A 20,824-nucleotide genomic window follows, 5' to 3' on the forward strand; every position below is an offset into this window, starting at 1 on the left:
CTTCCCATTTTAATAGCAATTAATGGCTACCTTACAGTGGTGCCAGTGATTTTTATAAACTGAAGTTCAGAATTTTGCAGTTCATATTAATCTCCACCAAAGAGTAGTTTTGAACCTTTAATCCCATCATCTCATACTGGTCCCTCCCAGACCATGAGGACTGCAGATTAAAGCAGTAGCTTTCTGTTATCAGTTCAGATTTGTTGGCAGGAATGTTGACAGACGGGACAAAGCACCAATCCCAGCAGTTGCCCAACTCCCAAAGTCTAATGAGTCATGTGTGACAGAGGGAAACGTGGGGCCCAGCCTGCTGTTTCATCTGAGAGGTCCAAGACAAAGTCTATACCTCTCTGCTTTTAAAACCCAGGGCGTACGTACATCTCGGGGAGAATAGGTCAGAAAGCAGATGCAGGCTAAAAGCCAAGGCCTGCCTTTCTTGCACACCCCGGCAGAGAAGGGCAGGCTGAGTCCCTGACACGTGACGTTTGGCGCCTTCTCCTCCGTTGCCCTTGCAGACCAACCCAGCCCATTCATTTCAGCCAGTGGAAATCAAATCACAGTAAACTGAGGTCATGACGATCCATATGGGAAGTTCCTTCTGCCAGATGTTAAGCCTCATGCCTGAAAGAAAGGATGGAGGGAACTCCTGGGGTCTTGTTAATGACAGCTGAGACGGAGGGGAGAGGACAGGAGGTGCAGGAGAACTGACAGGTGGAGGGGGAGTCCCTCGGCGTCCAGCCCTGAGCACAGGGGGTACGTGATGGTGGTGCCAACCACCCGTCCCTTTACTGGCACACGTTTATTGCGCACTTCCAGGCACCAGGTTCTGTGCCAGGCCCTGGGATGCAGCAGGGAACAGGGCAGAAAGGCCTCTCGAAGAAGGAGGGTGTCAAGAAGAGCCAGCGAAATGGGGCTCTGGGAGAACAGCCTTCTGGCAGAGGGCACAGTAAGGGCAACGACTCTGAGGCAAGGAGAGACTCGTGTCCATGGAATGAAAGGCTGGCGTGGCTGGAGTGGGATGCTCGTGGAGAGAAGGGTGTGAGGCCAGGCTGGAGAAGTCAGCCGGGAGTTGGGGGTCCACACTCAGGGCCCTAGAGGCACGGTGAGGAGTTAGATTTTCTTTATTCTCAATGTAGTAGAGATAATGCCAATTAGAGGGGTTGATGACAAACTCCATTTTAGGTACCCGGAGTTTGAAGTGACAGAGTGGACATGTCTGGACCGTCCAAGGGGTCTTTGGAATTGGAAGATGGTACCCCAGGAAGAGAGGCCAAAAGTTGGCTGATGTCAGCGAGCAGGGCCTGCATGGGAGCCAGGAGCTGGATGAGGGCAGTGTTGGGAGAGGACGGCATGGAGCTGAGGGGTTTGGGCACCACCAGACTTAGAGTGCAAGGAGGAGTGGAAGGCGCCATGACACAGAGAGAGGAGCCGTTGGCCGGGGAAGTGGAGAACCAGGAAGGGATGATGTCTCCTAAGCTGGTGGAGGGGGGGACTGCTGAGTGGAGGAGCTTTGCCTGGGATGTCAAGCAGGGAAGGAGAACTGAGAAAAGGTGGTGTACTTGGAGTCATTGTGTACTTGGAGAAAGTCACTTCAGTGGAGGGTTGTGGGAATTATAGAACTCTTATGGATGCCGGGAACAGAAAACCACAAAGGGATGGACTTCAGGTGCGGCTGGATCCAGGGGCTCAAATGATTGTCATCAGGACTCACCACCTCTCAGCTCACGTTCCCCAGGTTAGCTTCATTCTCAGCCAGGCTCCCCACACACAGTGTAGCAAATGGCATCCAACAACCCCACCCCTCCGTCCTCCCAGCTCAGCCATGCCCATTTAAAGAGAGCCCCCCTCTCTCCCCGTAGTTCCTTTCATGAGCCCAGCTTGGAAGGATACTGTCAGTGTTCTGCCTAATCTGCATGGACTGAAGGTGGGGAAAATCAGAATTTTGTTCCTAGGAGGAGAAGTGGAGTCTGGGTGGGCAAAACAACAACTCTGCACACAGGAGCCAAGTTTCAGGGGGTTGAGAGAGGGTGATGGTGGTGAGAGAGGGCAGTGGTGATGAGGATGCAGTGTGTTCGGTGAAAGGAGGGAGAAAATAGGACGGTGGTGGGAGGGAGCCCCAAGATCAGGTCAGTTTCCTTTTTCTCTCAGGTAGGAGAGATTTATGAATGTCTGCAGACAGAGAGAGGGGAAGATGCCAGTGGGGAAGGAGTGATTGAAGATTCTGGAGAGAGGAGATAATTGATGGGGCCAGACCCCCGAGGAGACAGGCAGAAAATGGAGTGCAGGGCGCAGCACGATATGAAAGGAGGAAAAACAGAATGTCAGTGTCATCAGTTGCTGTTTTTTCAGAATGACACCCTTACATGGCAGTTGGCCATGGCGTGGCCGTGAGGACCGGCCGCTGCTTAGACGCACACGCCGGGGCTTTAATATTCTACAAGCAGGAGAGCAGGGCCCTCAGAGCCATGCCTCCGAGGGCCAGGCCCGCGTTCTCCGCAAGCCCCAGACGCAGCTTCGGCCCTTGGAGCCAGTTTAAGCACAAGTAGAAGGAAATTCCTTACCTTGTAATATACCTGGGTTGTTTGGTTTTTTAATAGAATTTGTCCCTGATTATAAAAATTACACGTAGGGAACTTAGAAGATAAGGTGTCAAAGAAGAAAGTACAAGACTTTCCTACTCACCATGCAGAAACGATGGTATTAACACGTCGGGACATGCTGCCCACACTAGGAGAGGCCGCATCTAAAATGGCCTATATGGCTCTTTTTTTTTTATTTTTTGCAGTACACGGGCCTCTCACTGCTGTGGCCTCTCCTGTTGTGGAGCACAGGCTCCGGACACGCAGGCTCAGCGGCCGTGGCTCACGGGCCCAGCCACTCCGCAGCATGTGGGATCTTCCCAGACCGGGGCACGAACCCGTGTCCCCCACATCGGCAGGCAGACTCTCAACCACTGCGCCACCAGGGGAGCCCCCTGGCTCTTTTTTTCCCCATGTAACATTCTTTCACAAGCCTTCCGCCCGCTATTAGGCAGTCTTTGAAACACCCCGTTAGAGTCACGTGGCTGTGACAGCCTTCAGAGCAGACCCTGGGGTTGCTGACTCAGACTCCGCAGGCAGCAGCATCGCCCTGGGTCATGTGAGTTTCTGAAAAGGTTCTCACACAAGCAGAGAGTGTTCCCTTGATTTGCATGGTAGTCGCATTCTTAGAAAATTCAAAGTACACCGAGAAACACTGTGCTCTTTGTAAAACAACTAGGTTCCAGACTCGGGTGAACATAAACAATTTTTTTACCGACCTGAATGGTGCCTGAGACAGGAGAGCGTACTCTGTGCCTGGAACCATCCCTGGCAGTGAGGGACAGTTGCATCCCTGGTCCCACCCTTCAAGTGCCAGCAGGGCCAATAGGCACTGAGACAGCCAAGAGCATCGAACCACCCACTGGTTTCTAGAATTTCCCCCGAGGGTGACCCCCACCCAGCTGAGAGCCACTGGGTGAAACGATCACTAAGGGTCCCCACTTCCACACACGCCACTAATGGGGCTTCGCCTCTCCTTTGTCCTTCCTTCCAGAAGATGCCTGGTCCACCCGGACGCCACTGCGGCCCCAGTGGCACAGCAAGCAGGAACACACCTTACGTGAATCGTGGAACTCCCTCACCGTCTTTGACCACTCCCACCGGGGACGCATCTCCAACGTGGAGTTCCAAGGCGACATCCTGGATGAGTTCCTGCAGCAGCAGAAGAGCAGCCGGCACAGCGACCAGCCGCACCCCTGGAAGGAGGAGAAGCCGGAGCCCATGAAAGGACAGGAGCACGGCTCCCCAGAGGTAGATGACGGGGGTGACTTTAAAATCCCCGTCCTGCCTTATGGACAGCACTTGGTCGTCGATATCAAGTCCACGTGGGGGGACAGGCACTACGTTGGCCTTAACGGGATAGAAATATTCAGTTCCAAGGGAGAGCCGGTTCAAATAGTGAACATTCAAGCCGACCCCCCGGACATCAATATCTTACCAGCCTATGGGAAAGACCCCCGTGTGGTCACCAACCTTATCGACGGGGTGAATAGGACCCAGGACGACATGCATGTCTGGCTGGCCCCCTTCACGCCGGGCAAGTCCCACTCCATCTCCATTGATTTCGTGCAGCCTTGCCAAGTCGCCCTGATCAGGATCTGGAATTACAACAAATCGCGGATACACTCCTTCCGGGGTGTGAAGGACATCACGATGCTGTTAGATACACAGTGCATCTTCAAGGGAGAAATCGCCAAGGCCTCAGGCACCCTGACGGGAGGTACGGTGTGTCTGTAAGAATGCTCTCAAAGCCCCTACCTGCTACTCGCTGAGGCTCTGAGGAAAAACTAAACTTAGTGGCTAGCCAGTGGCAGACAGGTCTCTCTCCTTTCCAAGAGCTGGCCCCCTCCTCGCCTTTTGCTGCTGGGTGTGAAAGAGCTGACCTCATTGAAACGCCTCCCCTGGGTACCAGCCTTCCTTAGCCTCCTAGGGCCTGAGCCTGATGAGCGCAAGTGAGTTATGGAGGGAGTGCTCTCAGGAGACCCTGTAGGGCAGGGAGGGGTGTAGGATATGGAAGGGTGGGGGGAGAAGCTAGGCAAGGATATCGTTTCAGGGGAAGCCCAGCCTCAGCCTGATCCCGAGGGGAGCTCTGGAGTGTAAATTGCAGGGTCTGTCCTGCCTTAAGGCAAAGCAGCAGGGCTTTGGAACCCTCAGACTCCCCTGGCGTAACTCCCACACCCTTCCAGGAAGGCCCCCTATAAGGATGGCAGAGGGTCTGGATGGGGCAGCGGCAGCCACAGCTACCGTGCCTCACCCGCGCCTGAGAAACATCCCTTATTTCATGATAGACCACAGTGACTCTCATCAGATTAGGTGCCTTCATTAAATCCATGTGGTTCTTCTGGTCCGTGAATTCCATTTGCAAATGCGTAAAGAAGAATAAGGCTCGGTTACACAAATCAAGACCTGTTAGTGGTTTGGGACTTTCTAGCCCAAAGATTGATGGGTTTAGGTTCCTGGTCTGCACATCACTGGGACGTGGGGTGAGCTGACTCTTCTGTCTTCCTGGTACCCCTTTCAGCTCCAGAGCACTTTGGAGACACGATCTTATTCACAACGGATGATGACATTCTTGAGGCTATCTTCTGTTCTGATGAGACGTTTGACTTGGACGTGGAGAGCCTGTGCAGCCTGCGGTGCGAGGAGGCGCTGAGGAGGCCCAGCACGGCCGACGGCCTGGGGGAGGAGAGGCCCTACACCCAGGCTGGCTCCTGGGCTGATGACCGGGTAGGACTGGAGGCGGGTGGGCGCCCCAGAGAGACTTCTCCTCCTGACTCAGAGTATACCAGGAGGAATGAAGATGGATCTCCTTTAAGCTGCTGGTACTCCCGTTTTGACATTTCCCATTTTTCTGCTTCATTTTTGTTCTGTAGGTCATATTTCATTCTCTAATTATTTTTTGCTTTTTTTTAAACCAAAGTGAAGGAAGTATTCAAATTTTAACCAAAGCTAGGGGAAATCAGTTCTGTGTCATTTCTGTAATTTAGAGGTTGGCAGTCTCGGGAGGTTTTGCTTTGGGTTGCATTTTGATCACTCACTGTTGTTTTTGATGGAAGGGCTAGAAATGCTTTTAATAGGCGAACTTGAGAATTAAAAGAATGATGATCCTGGCAGTCACTTCTTGGGCACATACCAGTGATCCAGGTGTGGGGCACATACCAGTGATCCAGGTGTGGAGCACCTTGTTGTCGTGCTTAACCCTCGTGACAGCCCTTGGAGTGGAGATGATTAATATCCCCGTTTAGGAAACCAAGGCTGACAGGCTAAGGGCCTTGCCCAAGGGCACATCTTGGGAGCATAACAAGGCTAGAACTTGAATGCAGGGCTCCAAAGTCCGTGCTTTTAATGGACAAATTATCAAAAATGAAAGATGACCTTCAGGGCAAGGGTCAGCCCAAGTCAAAGACGAGTAATCGAGGTGAAGAGACACCAGGGTCTCCGGGGATGTTCTTGAGGCCATGGGAGAAAGAGGAGACGGTTAAAGAGGGTGGAGGAAAGAGTGGAAAGAACCAGGAACCAGGGACAAAAGGTTCGGACACAAGAATGTCATGACCAAGACGGTACAGTGACATGCCCCGCCCACTCAGACAGGCTAGCTCGTTGTTGACGGTTGTCCTGGTCTTTTCAAAGAAAGCCAGAAATCTGGATTGTTACGTAAAAATCTCCCCATTAAGAAATGTTGGCAACTAATCCATGATGTTTTCAACCCTTCTGCGTGCCACAAAACATGTCCGTGGTCTGGCTTTGTTGCGCAGGCCTCCAGCTGGGAGATGGCCTTGAGGCCTTTCATTCCCCCAACATTTTCCAAATGGCAAAGTCCCTGCTCAGGAGCTCTGGTAGGATCTGGTCCTGGCGGGGGCAGGGAGGGATCACTCTCTCTGCCTTAGAGATAGGACCTCGAGCTCAGGGAGGCCCCGTCAGTGTCACACCCCTAGCAGGTGTCTGGGCTGGAGCCGCCCCGTGCCCGCCTAGGTGTCCCGGGGCGGGGGGGGGGGGGGGGGGGGGTGCATCCACCAGGGGGCGTGGCAGGAGGCTCAGGGAGGGCAGGGCGCCAGGGAAGGCAGGAGGAGGCACGTGGGTTCCAGGGCAGCAGCTTTCCGGGAGGCCACTCAGTGTCAGGGGTTAACTTCTGGCAGACAACCTTCCTCTCCCTCCTCCCCATAGCCGGGCAGGGGCGTGGAGGGGCTGTCCCTAGGGGCTGGACTGAGGGGTCATCAGGGTGTCACTGGGTACCGAAACATCATCCCCACTAAAAACTCTAAGATCCAGACAAGCGACTTCACCTCTTTCTGCATCTCAGCTTTCCTGTCTGTGACGCAGTACAGGCACTTCTACCCTGACTTACGGTGCAGAGATCTAATGAAAAGAGTTTACATAGAGACCCAAGAAGCAGGGTGTGGCAGCCCACCGTGTCTGTAGACCAAGGGTTCTTTATCTGCCTGCCCAAGGGAATCACAGAGGAGGTTTTAAAAATGCAGATGCACAGGCCCCAGGGTTGAGAACCACTCTCTACGTTTGAATTCTTTCTTCTCCTTCCCTCCATCCCTCCCTCCCGATCTCTCTCCCTCCCCCCTTCCTCTAGTTCACTAGGTAAGCTAGATAGGGCCCTTCCCTGTTCCAGAAAATCTAATCATCTGAGCTGGTTAGTGTCAAACTCCTCCCCTACCAGTAAGAACTTCCGGCAAGGACTCAGATGCACTCAGCGTTTCTGGGCCCGCCGTATTAACAGTCATGGAGCTCCCACCAGGGCAGAAAACACCAGAAAAGACACCGGGACTTACCTGGGGCACAGAGTGGGCATCTAGCTGGGAAGATGTCCAGTGAGCTGCGTGGGTATCACTAAAATGACCCCCTTTCCCTCTGCTTCTCTCCAACCTGTGTGCAGACTCCTGAACCAGAGCTGCCCCCCAGCCCCCCTGTCCCTGAAGTAACCATGCCAGAGCCGGGCATCTACCAGGGCATCTGTGAGTACCTTCTCTGGGGGCAGTGTCAGGGGAAGGAGGACCTTCACGGGTCGGGGATGGGGAGGGAGTCATGGCCACTTGGGACGGGGTTTCCCGGGACAGTTGGGCAGGTTGTACCTTGACACAGAGACACCAGGCCCCAGGATAAGTCAGGGCTGAAACCAGCCTGCATTGGCGACACTGGCCCGGGCAGGGCTGCATCCCTTTAGAAGAGGGGTCCTCCTGGCAGTGTGCCCTCCCAGAGGGGCACTTCTGCATTTTACACGCAGACGTCTTACGTGTTAGCTGCAGCCCTGACCCGGGAGGTGGCAGTCGGAGCCCAGAAGTTATAGAGCAAGAAGACATAAGAGCCAGAGAGACTTGGGCATCTGTCAGTCAGGGGTTTGAGTTGCCCCTTCAAACTGGACCACAGAGCAGGTCCTGGAGCAGAGAAAGTCTGCATCCTCCTGGCTGTGGGGGGGGGTGGGGCAGCAGGAGTACCGGCGCAGGTGCCAGGTCTTCTGAGAAGTCAGAAATCTGGATTTTTACATGAAATCTCCAGATTTTTCAACGTTGGTGACTAATTTTACAGTATTTTAAAACACCCTATGAGCCAAACAAAACACGTGTGTTCGGCCAGCCGGCTGCTGGTTGGTGGCCTCTGAGCAGATCCCGTCTGGGTTTCGCTGTGTCTGTTCTTCTGTCTCCTCTGCCTGTGTGCCATTCCAGCCAGTTCCTCTCTTACTCCGCATACTTCCCACCAGCACCTCCGCCTGCATCCCAGGGAATCCTCAGGCCCAGCGTAGCGCTGTGATCTCTCCCACCGGTTCCCTGTTCACAAGGCTCTGGGGGTTTGCTCGCTGCGGCCTCCCCTCCTGCTCTTTCTCTTTTTGAAAATTTTTTAATTTTTAAATTTTTGGCTGCGTTGGGTCTTCTTTGCTGTGCGCGGGCTTTCCTCTAGTTGTGACGAGCAGGAGCTACTCTTTGTTGCGGTGCGCGGGCTTCTCACTGCGGTGGCTTCTCTTGTTGCGGAGCACGGGCTCTAGGCGCACAGGCTCAGTAGTTGTGGCACGCGGGCTCAGTAGTTGTGGCTCGTGGGCTCTAGAGCGCAGGCTCAGTAGTTGTGGCTCACAGGCTCTAGAGCGCAGCCTCAGTAGTTGTGGCTCACGGGCTCTAGAGCACAGGCTCAGTAGTTGTGGTGCACGGGCTCAGTAGTTGTGGCTCGCGAGCTCTAGAGCACAGGCTCAGTAGTTGTGGTGCACGGGCTCAGTAGTTGTGGCTCAGGGGCTCTAGAGCTCAGGCTCAGTAGTTACGGCGCATGACGGGCTTAGCTGCTCCGCAGCATGTGGGGTCTTCCCAGACCAGGGCGTGAACCCATGTCCCCTGCATTGGCAGGCGGATTCTTAACCGCTGCGCCACCAGGGAAGTCCCCCTCCTGCTCTTTCTTGCCCCTTCGTGCCTGTCATCTGCCTCCAGTTATCTTCTGAAAAGAAGAGACATGCCATTGTCACGCCCCCTCCCCACCTCCCCACCGTTGTGTCCAGAACGAAGCTGAAGCCGGAATGTGTCAGAGTTTAGCCTCCTCCCCGCCCCACCTCCCCCTGCAGGCTTCTGTTCCCTGCTCTCCATCCCTGCCCATTGAAAGGATGTGACTCTCGATTGGGTTCCCAAGAAGCAGCCTCTGAGATGGAGTTACTGGGGCATGCTTTTGGGGGAGGGCAGGAAGCAGGGCTGGGCAGAGGGAGAACTGGGCCGCGGGGCAGTCGCAGCAAGGCCTCTGCCAGCTCCACAGGGAGCTGCAGAGTCCCCTGGAAGTTGCCCCTGAGTTGAGTAAGGGGGCTGGGCCTTTACACGCCTGTGTTAGCATGCCACTGGATATGGGCTGGCGAGGGGCAAAGCCAGGGTTAGTCACAAGTGGGGGGACTCAGCTGTGGGCTGTCAGCTGTCAGCACTCCCAGCCACTGGAGGGATGAGCCCTTCAGCCCTGGGGATGGGAGGTGGGATCTGGGTGGTGCCCCACACTGTCCTCCACTCCGCCTTCCTAAGACCTTGCTGTAATCCCACCCCATCCCCAGAAGCCTTCCCCACGGTGCCCACGGAGAATTCAGTTCTCCCTCCCTCGCTCCAGAAGGACAAATTACCTCTTAGAAGATGAAGTCTTCCTTTGAATCCTCACAGCCCCTTACTTTCCAGAACTCTCTCTCAATTACTTTGGGACTTTGGGACAACTGAGTAATTTAAAAGCCAACCTAATGTAGTCAAGAGCCTGGTTTGAGGCTTGGTTGTGTATCCCATTCAGGCACTGTGCTGGGGCTTTCCCTCCCTTATCTCACTCACAGCTCTTATTCTCCCCATTTTTCAGATTAGATTAGGAAACTGAGGCTCCGAGAAATTGAGAATGCCACCCAAAGTCACACAGCTAGTGCAAGGCCGAGAACGGGACCAAGCATATCTGAATTCAAAGCCCAGGTCCTCACCACTCAACACACTCCCTGAGAGGCTGCCCCACCTCAGAGGTCTTTGGGAAGAGTCAGCATCCCCACGGAGCTGTAAGGTCCTGGAAGACAGCAGTCATTTCTTGTTTAGTCTGGACTCCCCTAGGTTGGTCAGGATCCTGAGCGGCGGGGTCCGGGGGGAACAATGGAACTTGAATTCCAATTGAGTTACGCAAAAAAGAGCATTTCTTAGCTTATGCAACTAAAAAGATCAGGCGTTGCTAGTTTCCCCGTACTACCGGATCCAGGTGTGCAAATGACGTCATCAGGCCTTGGCATCTCCCTGCATCTCTCTGCCCTATTTCTCACTCTCTTGTCCGTCTCCCATTCAGACTCTGTCCACATGGGAGCCCCTAGAAGCTGTACCCGGTAATCCCAGGTAAAAGAACTTCTGCTTCCCAATTAAGTCCAACAGTTGTCCCAGAATTGTCTCCTCACCTGGCTTGGGTCACGTGCCCATCCTTAACTAATAATCACCGTGGCTCACCTTGGCAGGGAGCGGGGTGTGATGGAAAACACGGATTGGCCCGGCCTGGGTCAGAAGCCCATCTTTGGAGCCAAGGGTGAGGAGTCAGCTTCCCATACAGTGCTTCAGAGGAGGTTAGAGTGCCATAACCAGAGGAAGGGAGGAAGGAGGGAAGGAAGGAAGGAGGGAGGGAGGGAGGGAGGGAGGAAGGAAGGAAGGAAGGATGGAGGGAGGGAAGGAAGGAAGGAAGGAAGGAAGGAGGGAAGGAAGGAAGGAAGGAAGGAGGGAAGGAAGGAAGGAAGGAAGGAAGGAAGGAGGGAGGGAAGGAAGGAAGGAAGGAGGGAGGGAGGGAGGGAGGGAGGGAAGGAAGGAAGGAAGGAAGGAAGGAAGGAGGGAGGGAGGGAAGGAAGGAAGGAAGGAAGGGAGGAGGGAGGGAGGGAGGGAGGGAGGGAAGGAAGGAAGGAAGGAAGAAAGGAGGGAGGGAGGGAAGGAAGGAAGGAAGGAAGGGAGGAGCCACTGTCCTCTTCATCTGATGATTTCCCCAAAGATGCTGTATGTAAATGTCTGTCCCACTGAACCGGCTTCTGACCTTTCTTGGAAATGTTATTTCAGTGCCTTTGGGAGTTTTGCCCTGGAATAGCGCTCCCAGACCTTTTTGCTGCAAGGAAAGTGTAATTTCTCTGCGTCTCTACTCAGCAGGAAGGCAGAAGAACCTCCTGATCAAGGACCTTCTGCCCGTTTTGTGGCCTGTGATTTCCAAATCTCTCTTCTCTGAACCTTTGGCTTTTTCCTCATTGTATCCCAAATCCTAACCCTACTTTCCCAGCCTGTGCAAATGAAGAGAGCTTTGATAAAGTGACCCAGGGGGGATGCGTTGGGGTTGGTAAATACGGCCAATCCTATCAATGTTTTGAACGGGGATATATGACTTGCTAATTTGCAGATGACACTAATTTTGGAAGTTTTGCAAATATCAGTGGTGATGAATAGGAAAGGAGCTGAGAGAGTTGAAATATGGGAGAGAAATAACAAAATTAACTTCCATTTATATAAATACTAATTGATACACCAGAGGAAAATGAATATGGAACACGAATATTAGCTCAAAAAGGAGAGCAATCACTTTGAGAGCAGCCCTAGATTAGATGGCGTCACAGTGCATCTCGCCAGGCAAACAAAGGGGTGGCAGGCTTGGGAGAGTCTGGGGTGCTGCCTCTTGTTTCGAGGGGGAGGTGGCATTTCTCCGTCACCGGGATCCCCCTGATCTAAATCCACTCCCTCGTTCACCTCCCGGCCTTCTCCATCTCAGGAATCGTACCCACAGCTACTCTGTCTCTTGGGTCGAAACATTTTCTCTGTTCGTTAACTCCATACAGGCCATTGAGAGCCCTGTCAACGCTGTCTCCAAAACAGATCCCGAATCTGTCCACTTGGCCCCCGTTTTCACCACTACCGCCTTTGTCCCGGCCACAGGTATCACAACAGCCTCCTCCCTGGCCTCCCTATGGAGTCCAACCCCGGTGCGCTTTCCAAGACACGGGTCCGATCTTGTCACTTCTCGGCTTCCACATCTAAGCCTCCCTAGCTGCCCACTGCAGAGAAGAAAATCCAGACTTCATGACGTGATCTAGCCTCCACCTAACCTTCTGATCTCATTTTCCTCCATCTTCTACCTCAGTCACTTGGTTCCAACCACAGATCAAATATGTTCCCATCCCAGGGCCTTTGCCCTTCCTGCCCTCTCAGCCTAGAATGTTCTTCCAGAAATGCTAGAGAATGGCGGCCTCCTTCTTATCGCCCAGGTCTCAGCTCAAACGTCACCTCCTCGGAAAGGCCCTCCGTGACCGTCCCTATTCCTGCTAAGTTAGTCCCTGTCTTATCTCTTTCATTTTTTTCATGGTATTCATCACTCTGTGGAACTATCAGATTATCTTTTTGATGTGTGTTCATTGTCTGTCTTCACTGCAGTGGAAGCTCCTAGAGAGATTTTGCTGTGTTTACCCCTGAATCTCCAGGGCCAAGAACAGGGCTTGGTACCATAGTAGCAACATGTTTACCATTGACTGTGATTTTGGTGAAACTCAAATGATTGTATTTTGATTCATTTACCTACACGTATCTACTAAACACATACTCTTCAATCAATCATTTATTTTTTTAAAAGAAGCCTTAATTGACCATCTGTTTTCAGGCACTATTCTAGGCTCTGGAGATAACAACAGTGAACACAGCTAACAGAGCCCCTGCCCTCAGGGAGCTTCCATCTTAGTGGGAAAGACTGATGAAAACAAATAAGCAAATCAATGTAGAACATCTTGTCAGGTGACAAAAAATAAAGCAGAGGAAGGGTTTTTGAGAGTGATGGGAGAGGGTGCTATTTGAGTTCAGGTGGCTGGCAGGGCCTCTCTGAGGAGATGACAATTAAACATAGACTCATCATGAGAAGGAATGCATCAGTTAGCTTCTGCTGTGAAACAAACCAACCCCCAATTTAGCAGCTTAATATAACCACCATTAATTGTGATTTATCGTAATTCAGTGGCTTGGCTGGGCACTCCTTTGCCTCTGAGCCAGGCTGGCCTCCGCTGGCCCTGCTCACGTGTCTAGTCAGCTGGCAGATGGGCTGGCAGCTGAATGACCTAAGATGTCTTCACCCACATGGCCTGCAATTGGGAGGCTAGCCTGGCTCCTTCACATGGCAAGACTCCAGGTGTGGAAAGAGAGGCCAGACCCCTGTATACATGTGCTTTACAGCCTCTGCAAGCTTCGCTTTTGCTTCTGTCCCATTGGCCAAAGCAAACCACATGGCCCAGATTCAGGAAGTGAAGAAATAGACTCCACTTCTGGATGGGAGAAGCGGCGAAATCACATTGCAAAGAGGCAAGGACTCGGTGGGAGGAATTTGTGGCCATCTTGCAGGCTTCTGGTGCTGTGAGAAGCTATGATGTGCCCAGGACCACGCTGGTCACACATCTGTTTCATGTGCCCCCAAGATGCTCAGAGTTACCTTGGCACCACGGAGGGCAGAGGGATCTGAGACCAAGTTACAAAATGTATGATGGAAACGACAGGGGCGTAGGAGAGGAAGCCACGCTCCAGGGAGGTCACGTGGCTTGGCCTCCCTTCCAGCCACAAGGGCATCTGCAACCTGCCTGAGCTGAAATGGGTGGAGCTATGTGAATCCGGGCTTCCTCCTTCCAGTGCTACAGTGCTGGCATCCTGTGAAAGTTGGAACAAGTGTGGCCCTTTGGAACACAGCCACCCAAAAAAGTGCTAGAGTAGGCCCCCAGTTCTCCAAGGGTAGACGAGTTCATGGGGCTTGGTCCCGGTCCTGCTGTAACGGGAGACCATTCAGGAAGGAGGAACTCCAGCCGGATATTGGATAGAGAGTCATTGGCTTTGCACTTTCTGGGCAAATGAGTGACTCACCTGGGCAGTTTTGCCCAGAAGTTCACTCCTAAATGCTCCCTGATGGAGAAGGGGTGGAACAAGGGCAAAAGCATGGGAGTGTCACGTGGGTCACTTCCTTTACCTTGAATCCTTTACCTTGACTCCTCATGATAGTGGCCAATTTGCATAAAATGTCCATTTCTGACGCTGAGGCTCACTGCTGCAGCCTCCTCTATTTAGCTACTTGTTTAATCATTCCATCTGTACTGAGCTCCTACTGTGGGGCAGGTACTTTGCCAAGCTCTGGGGGCACAATGAGCTAGCAAAGCAGATGGGATTTCCGCCCTCAGGGCAGATGGGTATTTACCAAACGATCACAAGATCACACTGGTGACCAGAGCATGTAAGGGGAAGTTCAGAGTGACATGGCAGGCTGTGAGTGGAGGCTTGGTGTGGTCAAAGAAGTTGGGAGGGCTTCCCTGAGGAAGTAGCTGGGATCTGAAGAATGAGCACAAGTTAGCTTAGGCCATGTGAGCTCAGGAGGGAGAGAACAGCATGTGCAAAGGCCCTGTGGTGGGAGAGGGGAATGTGAATATGCGGGACTGAAAGACAGTCTGAGTGGAGCAAGGGATTTTGGGTGCAAGGTGAGGTTAGAGAAGTAGGCAGAAGCCAGATGACGAAGCCTGCTGGCCAAGCAGCATGGGAAGCCACGCTAAGGTGTTAAGCATGGGGTGGGCAACGTGATTGATAAGTGGAGAAAAGACCCAGGGCTGTGTGCAAGTTTAAACCACACCGGCGCACTCATCCTGCAGACATTTCCTAAGCATCAACAGTGACCCAGGTCCAAGGGCCACCGAGAGGAAAGGTGCAGAGCCCACTCTGAAGGCCCTTTCATTGAAGTTTGGGCTTTCTAGTTGGTAGAATGCAGAGGCTGAAGATCACTCCTCTTCCTCTCTCCATCTTGGGTACCTCCTCTGTAACCTGTGATGTTCACGGGACACTTTTCTTCCTGCTGCAGGCCTCCAGCTGAATTTCACCGCCTCCTGGGGAGACCTGCATTACCTGGGGCTCACAGGCCTGGAAGTGGTGGGCAAGGACGGCCAGGCACTGCCCATCAACCTGCACCAGATCTCTGCCTCCCCCAGAGACTTAAAAGACCTCCCTGAGTGCACCGACGACTCCCGGACCCTGGACAAGTGAGTGTCTGTAAGAAGCACAAGCAAGGCTCATGACAGCAGGGGTTCGGGGACCTGATCTGTATCGTAGGTTTCAGACGCAACCATCAAGCGGCATCTCCTATTCCACCTTCTCCCAGCCACCCCGTGAGGTCTGGGGTCTGCCCATTTTGTACTCAAGGGAAACTGAGGCCCAGGAAAGGGCCACACAGCTGGAAGAGGTAGGCAGGATTGGAAGCCAGGCTCTCCTGCTTCCAGACCCAGGTGTGCTTTGCGTTTTCTTCACGGTGCTTAGCATGGGCCTCGCACCCGGTGGCTGCTTGGTAAGCCTTTAGCTCGGTGTTTAGGCGTGAGGGACCCCACCTCTCGGGCGCTGAAAGCTTTCCCCTCCCTGAGGTCAGAGGTGATGGCTGAGGAGTCTCCACAGGTCGCTACAGCTGCACTTTCCTCTGCATTTGTCCGATTCATAAGCCCAGGTTGGGTCAAGTCAGTAAGAGAACACAAGCCTGCATATAGCCCTGACCCACGGGGCCCCAGAACCCGCAGTCTGGCACTCGGCCCCCCCGAGTCAGGACAGCTGTCAGGCTTAGGCCCTGCCTGGAGGTGCAAACAAGAAGAGTCTAGGGGAGCCAGAGGGATGAGAGTTCAAATCCTGTCTCTGCCCCTTACCAGCTAGTTGCTTAACCTCTCCAATAATAATAGTCATGATAATAATAATAATAACGGAAATTATAACTGCCATCTTTTGAGGATTTATTAAATGCTAGACACTGGACCATGCTAAGCAGGTTGCAGTTTGCAGATGTTCATTCATTTAAAACTCAAACAGCCCAAAGAGGCCCCCACTCTACAGATGAAGAAACAGAGGTACAGAGAGGTTAAAATTATCACCCACACTAGTTGAGTGGCAGAGTCATGATTTGAACATGGGTCCATGGGAGACCAACACCCATACATTTGACCACTAAGTTATGCCTCAGTTTCCTTATCAGTAGAATGGAGACAATAATTCCCATGGCTGGAGGGCGGGAGGGGGATTGCCACATCACAGCTGAGCCCCGTCCCTGGCCCAGAGCGGACTCCTACCTGCTTTCCTCTAAGGTGCCCCTTAGCCGCGGCTCTCACAGCCTGCTGTCATTACCTGCTCACGGGCCATCTTGGCGAGTCACACCCCTGCACACTGTGGTCCCCGCTGCCAATTGTAAAGGTGATCAGCTCATGGCTGGCCCTGCTTGTGCATATCCACACCCACCCTCCACGCAGATTGTGTTGCAGCAAATCCCAGGTCTGATAGTATTTCATCTCTACATATTTCAGTATGTAGCTCTAAACAATAAGGACTTAAACATAATCCGAGTACCATTATTCCAGCTAAATAATTAACAGTCATTTCTTACATTACTAGCTATCCAGCATGTTTCTATTTCCCTGACCATCTTTTTCCCCCTTTTATAACAGTTTGTTCCTTGAATTGACATCCAGGTAAGGTCCATACATTATGATTGGTTGTTATGCCTCGTTTAAAAAAAAATTTTGGGGAATTCCCTGGCAGTCCAGTGGTTAGGACTCCACAATTCCACTGCAGAGGGCCCGGGTTTGATCCCTGGTTGGGGAACTGGGATCCCACAAACCGAGTGGCGTGGCCAAAAAATAATTTTTTTTTTTAATTTTAAAATTTTATTTATTTATTTATTTTAATTAACCTATAGTTGATTTACAATGTTGTGTTAGTTTAGGGTAAGCAGCAAAGTGATTCAGATATATATATATTCATATTCCTTTTTTAGATTCTTTTCCATTACAAGTTATTACAAAATATTGGGTAGAGTCCCCTGTGCTACACAGTGGGTCCTTGTTGGTTGTCTATTTTATATATAGTAGTGTGTATATTTTAATCCCAAACTCCTAATTTATCCCTCCCCCGCCTCTTTCCACTTTGGTAACCATAAGTTTGCTTTCTATGACTGTGAGTCTATTTCTGTTTTGTAAGTAAGTTCCTTTGTAGGTTGATATGTCTCTTAAGCCTCTCATAATCTCTAGGTTCCCTTCCATCATTCTTCTTTTTTTCCTTATAAATTATCTGTTGAAGAAACCAGGGGTTTTGCCCTGTTGAGTCTGGATTTTACTGGCTGCATCGCTATGGTATTGTTTAGCCTGTTCTTCAGGCCCCTGTATTTCTTGTAAATTGTTCACCAGATCTAGAGGCCTGATCAGATTGAGGTCTGACCATTAGGGCAAGACATAACCATCAGGGCGTGGATGTCACTGTGTATTCCCTTCAGGACTCATGGAATAGCTGGTTGTCAGGCTTTCTGTGATGTTGGCAGCCAATACTTAGTGGTTAGATCTGTTACTCTATTGGGGGGTGTGAAACAGTGACACACTGATCCTATCACTCTTTTTTCGTCAATAAAGGGAAAATTTCCCTCAATTATTTGGTTACTTTGAGGTACAATTCAAACAGGAAAGACAACCTAAATGTTTGATTCTTTCCCTTTATTTTTCAGTTTTCAAAAGAGCAAATTGTTTCTCTAGCATCCTTTAAAACATTTGTTTGCTTTTGACTACCATAAACTCATGGATTTAAACCTACTGTGTTTGAAGGGTTTCAATCTATTACGGTTTTTATCCTATCGATGCTCAAATTGATCCCTCTTTGGACATTGGGACCTCCCAAATCCTTTTGTAAAGTAGCAGTCTCTGATAGCTGCCTTGCTTTCTGATGTCACAAGGTAGTCCAGGTTCCTCTTTTATGTGTATTGTCCCAGGCATGGAATCAGCTATTTCTCCAAGAAGCCCAGGTTCCTTCTAGTGGGAAATGGTATTTAGAGACCATAATCTAGCCACTAGGGATGCTCATTGCTACTGGGTCAATCCTTGTTTCTAGGTTTTTTTTGTGGACAGAGCTAGGAAGTATCATTTAGATATCCCTGAGGGTGTCTATGGGGACCTCCCTTCGCTGTCAGCTGTGAACGCTTCATCGGTTCTCTCCACTCTCAGATTGGGCAGTAGTTTTGCTTTAGAGGTGGCACCATATCTAGGACAGGGAGGTAATTGCTTTTGGAAGGAAATAGAAGGTTCTCTAGCTTTAGACCTCAGTCAGCTTAATTCCACAAACACCCCAGGGTTAAATTGCTGGATCTCCTCAGTTTTAAGATGCCAGCAATTGTAAGACACACCACCCATCAATTTAATAACAGCCTTTTAGAGAAAAAAAGAAACATTACCTCCTTGGATGAACACTTCGATTGTAAGATTTATTCCAAGTCCCGAACTTCAAAACGTAAGAGGAAAAACATAAAGTTTATTTTAAAATCTAGGAAACGTGGGGCCTTCCCTGGCAGTCCAGTGGTTAAGAATCCGTGCTCCCAATGCAGGGGGCATGGATTCGATCCCTGGTCTGGAAACTAAGATCCCACATGCTGCACCACCAAAATAAATAAATAGAATGTTTACAAAAAAAAAAAACCCAGGAAATGTGGCAGCAGCCTGTATCCCTCCCAGGGCAGCAGCTTCAGGGTCACCAGGAAAATGGGAGGGTGAGGGGAGGAGGTCGCCCAAGAGGCTGAGAATTGGGCCCCTATATCCAGGGCCAGGTCTCTCAGCGGTAGTGAGCTCAGGGCTGGGGTCTGGGCTAGGGTGTGCTGGGCAGAGTTGGGAAGGATGAGACAGGATGTCCCAAGCAGGAGAACCAGAAACTGGCCAGGATGGGACTGCAGTGTGGTGACAAGCTCTTTTAGAACATGAGGGTGCTGGGGGCTCCCTCCCAGCAGTGGTGGGCTGCCCTGGGATATCTAGGCTGAGTGACTACAGGCCAGACCATCTCCCCCCCAGAGGCACCTGCCCCTTCTTGTACTTGTCCCACGCCAGGAGCTGCCAAGTTCCCCCTGGTGCTTTAGTATCTTTCTCCCCCAGCACAAGAAAGAAGGAATAGGGCTTCCCTGGTGGCGCAGTGGTTGAGAGTCTGCCTGCCGATGCAGGGGACGCAGGTTCATGCCCCGGTTCGGGGAGATCCCACATGCCGCGGAGCGGCTGGGCCCGTGAGCCATGGCCGCTGAGCCTGCGCGTCCGGAGCCTGTGCTCCGCAACGGGAGAGGCCACAGCAGTGAGAGGCCCGCGTACCAAAAAAAAAAAAAAAAAAAAAAGAAAAGAAAAAAAGAAAGAAAGAAAGAAGGAATAGAATTCTTTCAAAATGTACCATGGAGTCAATACATCACTTTATAGAAATTTGGGAAAATATAAGTAGTCACCCCCCCACCCCCTGACAGAAATAGATCTTTCACTTTTGCGTAATCTCTCCTGGTCCTTGTCCTCGTTTTACAGCATTAAAATCAGCGCCCCCGCCTTTCCCCGTTACTGCATCATCCCTGTGATTATCATTTTAACTACCGTACAGATTTACTGAACTTTTCCCTATTTTGAGACCTTTCAGGGTTTGCTTGTTTGTTGCTAATGTAAGTAGTATCTTGGTGCAGATAGCTTTTTGACATGTTGAATAAATTTTTCTTAGGGGGAATAAATTCTAGAAATGGGATCGCTGGGTTAAAGAGTCCTAAAAACTAGCACACACCCGCATCCCCGCTTTAAAACCCTTCATGATTGCTCCACTGTACCTTTAACCGCACAGACTGTTATTTTTCCCCTTGTTTTCCTATTCTGTCTAACTTCACACATGAGAGGTGGCTCCTCACTGCTGCTTTAATTAGTCTCACCTCCCCGTAATGAGCCGGATCCAGCCAGGCTCGTGCCAGGCAGGGGCTGCCGTGGGGACAGGAGTGGGTGTAGACCCCACACTGTGAGTTCTCCCGGCAGACCGGGCTGCCCCCATCTCTCCGCTCCTTCCCCGCTGAGTGCAGGTTAATCGATGGAGCCAACATCACGATGGAGGATGAGCATATGTGGCTGATCCCCTTCTTGCCGGGGCTGGACCACGTGGTCACGATCCACTTCGACAGAGCCGAAAGCATCGCAGGCCTGCGCTTCTGGAACTACAATAAATCTCCCGAGGACACCTATCGAGGGGTAAGCCGGGCAACGGCGGCCGCGCTCAGTCCACTGTCAGGGAAACAGCACCGTGATGAATGGCTGGCGTGGCTGCCAGAGAGGAGCATAAATCCTCCAGAACTTTCCAAATGAAGCTGGGGGAGGTTACAGCCAGGGAGAGAGAGCTGCCGCTGTTCCCTTCTGCAAACAGCAAATGCAAGCTGAAGAGCCCGGGGCTGACTCGGAGAACTGCAGCGCCTTGTCTTTTCTGGGGACTCAGGGGTCCTCAGCAGGCCCAGCCCCCACTCACAGGGGTCGGTGGCAGCCCTGCTGTTCACTGAGCGCTTTGGTGGCCAGGCCCGGGCTGAGGGCTGCTCATGCCTTTGTCATTTCATTGGACGCGCATTCCAGCCTCTGGGAGGCAGGTGTTATTACCCCCATCTTTCAGGGTATTGAAAACTGAGGTTCAGAGAGGTCCAGTCACTCGTCTCAGGTCACACAGCTAGAGGCCCAGTCCACGTCTGCTGAGCTTGGAGCCTACGCTCTTAATTTCTACACTATGTTCTTCTCCTTCTGGGTGTGAAAAAGCAGGGGCCTCTGTTGGCATGTGGAAAAGAGCATCAGAAGTGCCCCCTTGGGGCTTCCCTGGTGGCGCAGTGGTTGAGAGTCCGCCTGCCGATGCAGCAGACGCGGGTTCATGCCCCGGTCCGGGAAGATCCCACATGCCGCGGAGCGGCTGGGCCCGTGAGCCATGGCCGCTGAGCCTGTGCGTCCGGAGCCTGTGCTCCGCAAC

At 51.9% G+C, this 20,824-nt stretch overlaps 1 protein-coding gene across 6 annotated transcripts in view; it reads left to right on the forward strand.

Moving 5' to 3' along the window:
• The window catches only part of KATNIP (katanin interacting protein), a 194,319-nt gene that overhangs the window by 160,595 nt on the left and 12,900 nt on the right, over nt 1-20,824 (forward strand). For 5 of the 6 annotated variants that reach the window (XM_060124302.1, XM_060124304.1, XM_060124306.1 and 2 more), the window contains 5 exons: nt 3,574-4,299; nt 5,101-5,306; nt 7,465-7,543; nt 14,892-15,069; nt 19,905-20,070. In XM_060124302.1, the coding sequence (XP_059980285.1) occupies nt 3,574-4,299; nt 5,101-5,306; nt 7,465-7,543; nt 14,892-15,069; nt 19,905-20,070 (1,355 nt within the window). The remainder of the gene's footprint in view (nt 1-3,573; nt 4,300-5,100; nt 5,307-7,464; nt 7,544-14,891; nt 15,070-19,904; nt 20,071-20,824) is intronic. The other variant, XM_060124303.1, reaches the window with a different exon arrangement.

Source organism: Lagenorhynchus albirostris, chromosome 15 (genome assembly GCF_949774975.1).
Source record: "Lagenorhynchus albirostris chromosome 15, mLagAlb1.1, whole genome shotgun sequence".
NCBI lineage: Eukaryota > Metazoa > Chordata > Mammalia > Artiodactyla > Delphinidae > Lagenorhynchus > Lagenorhynchus albirostris.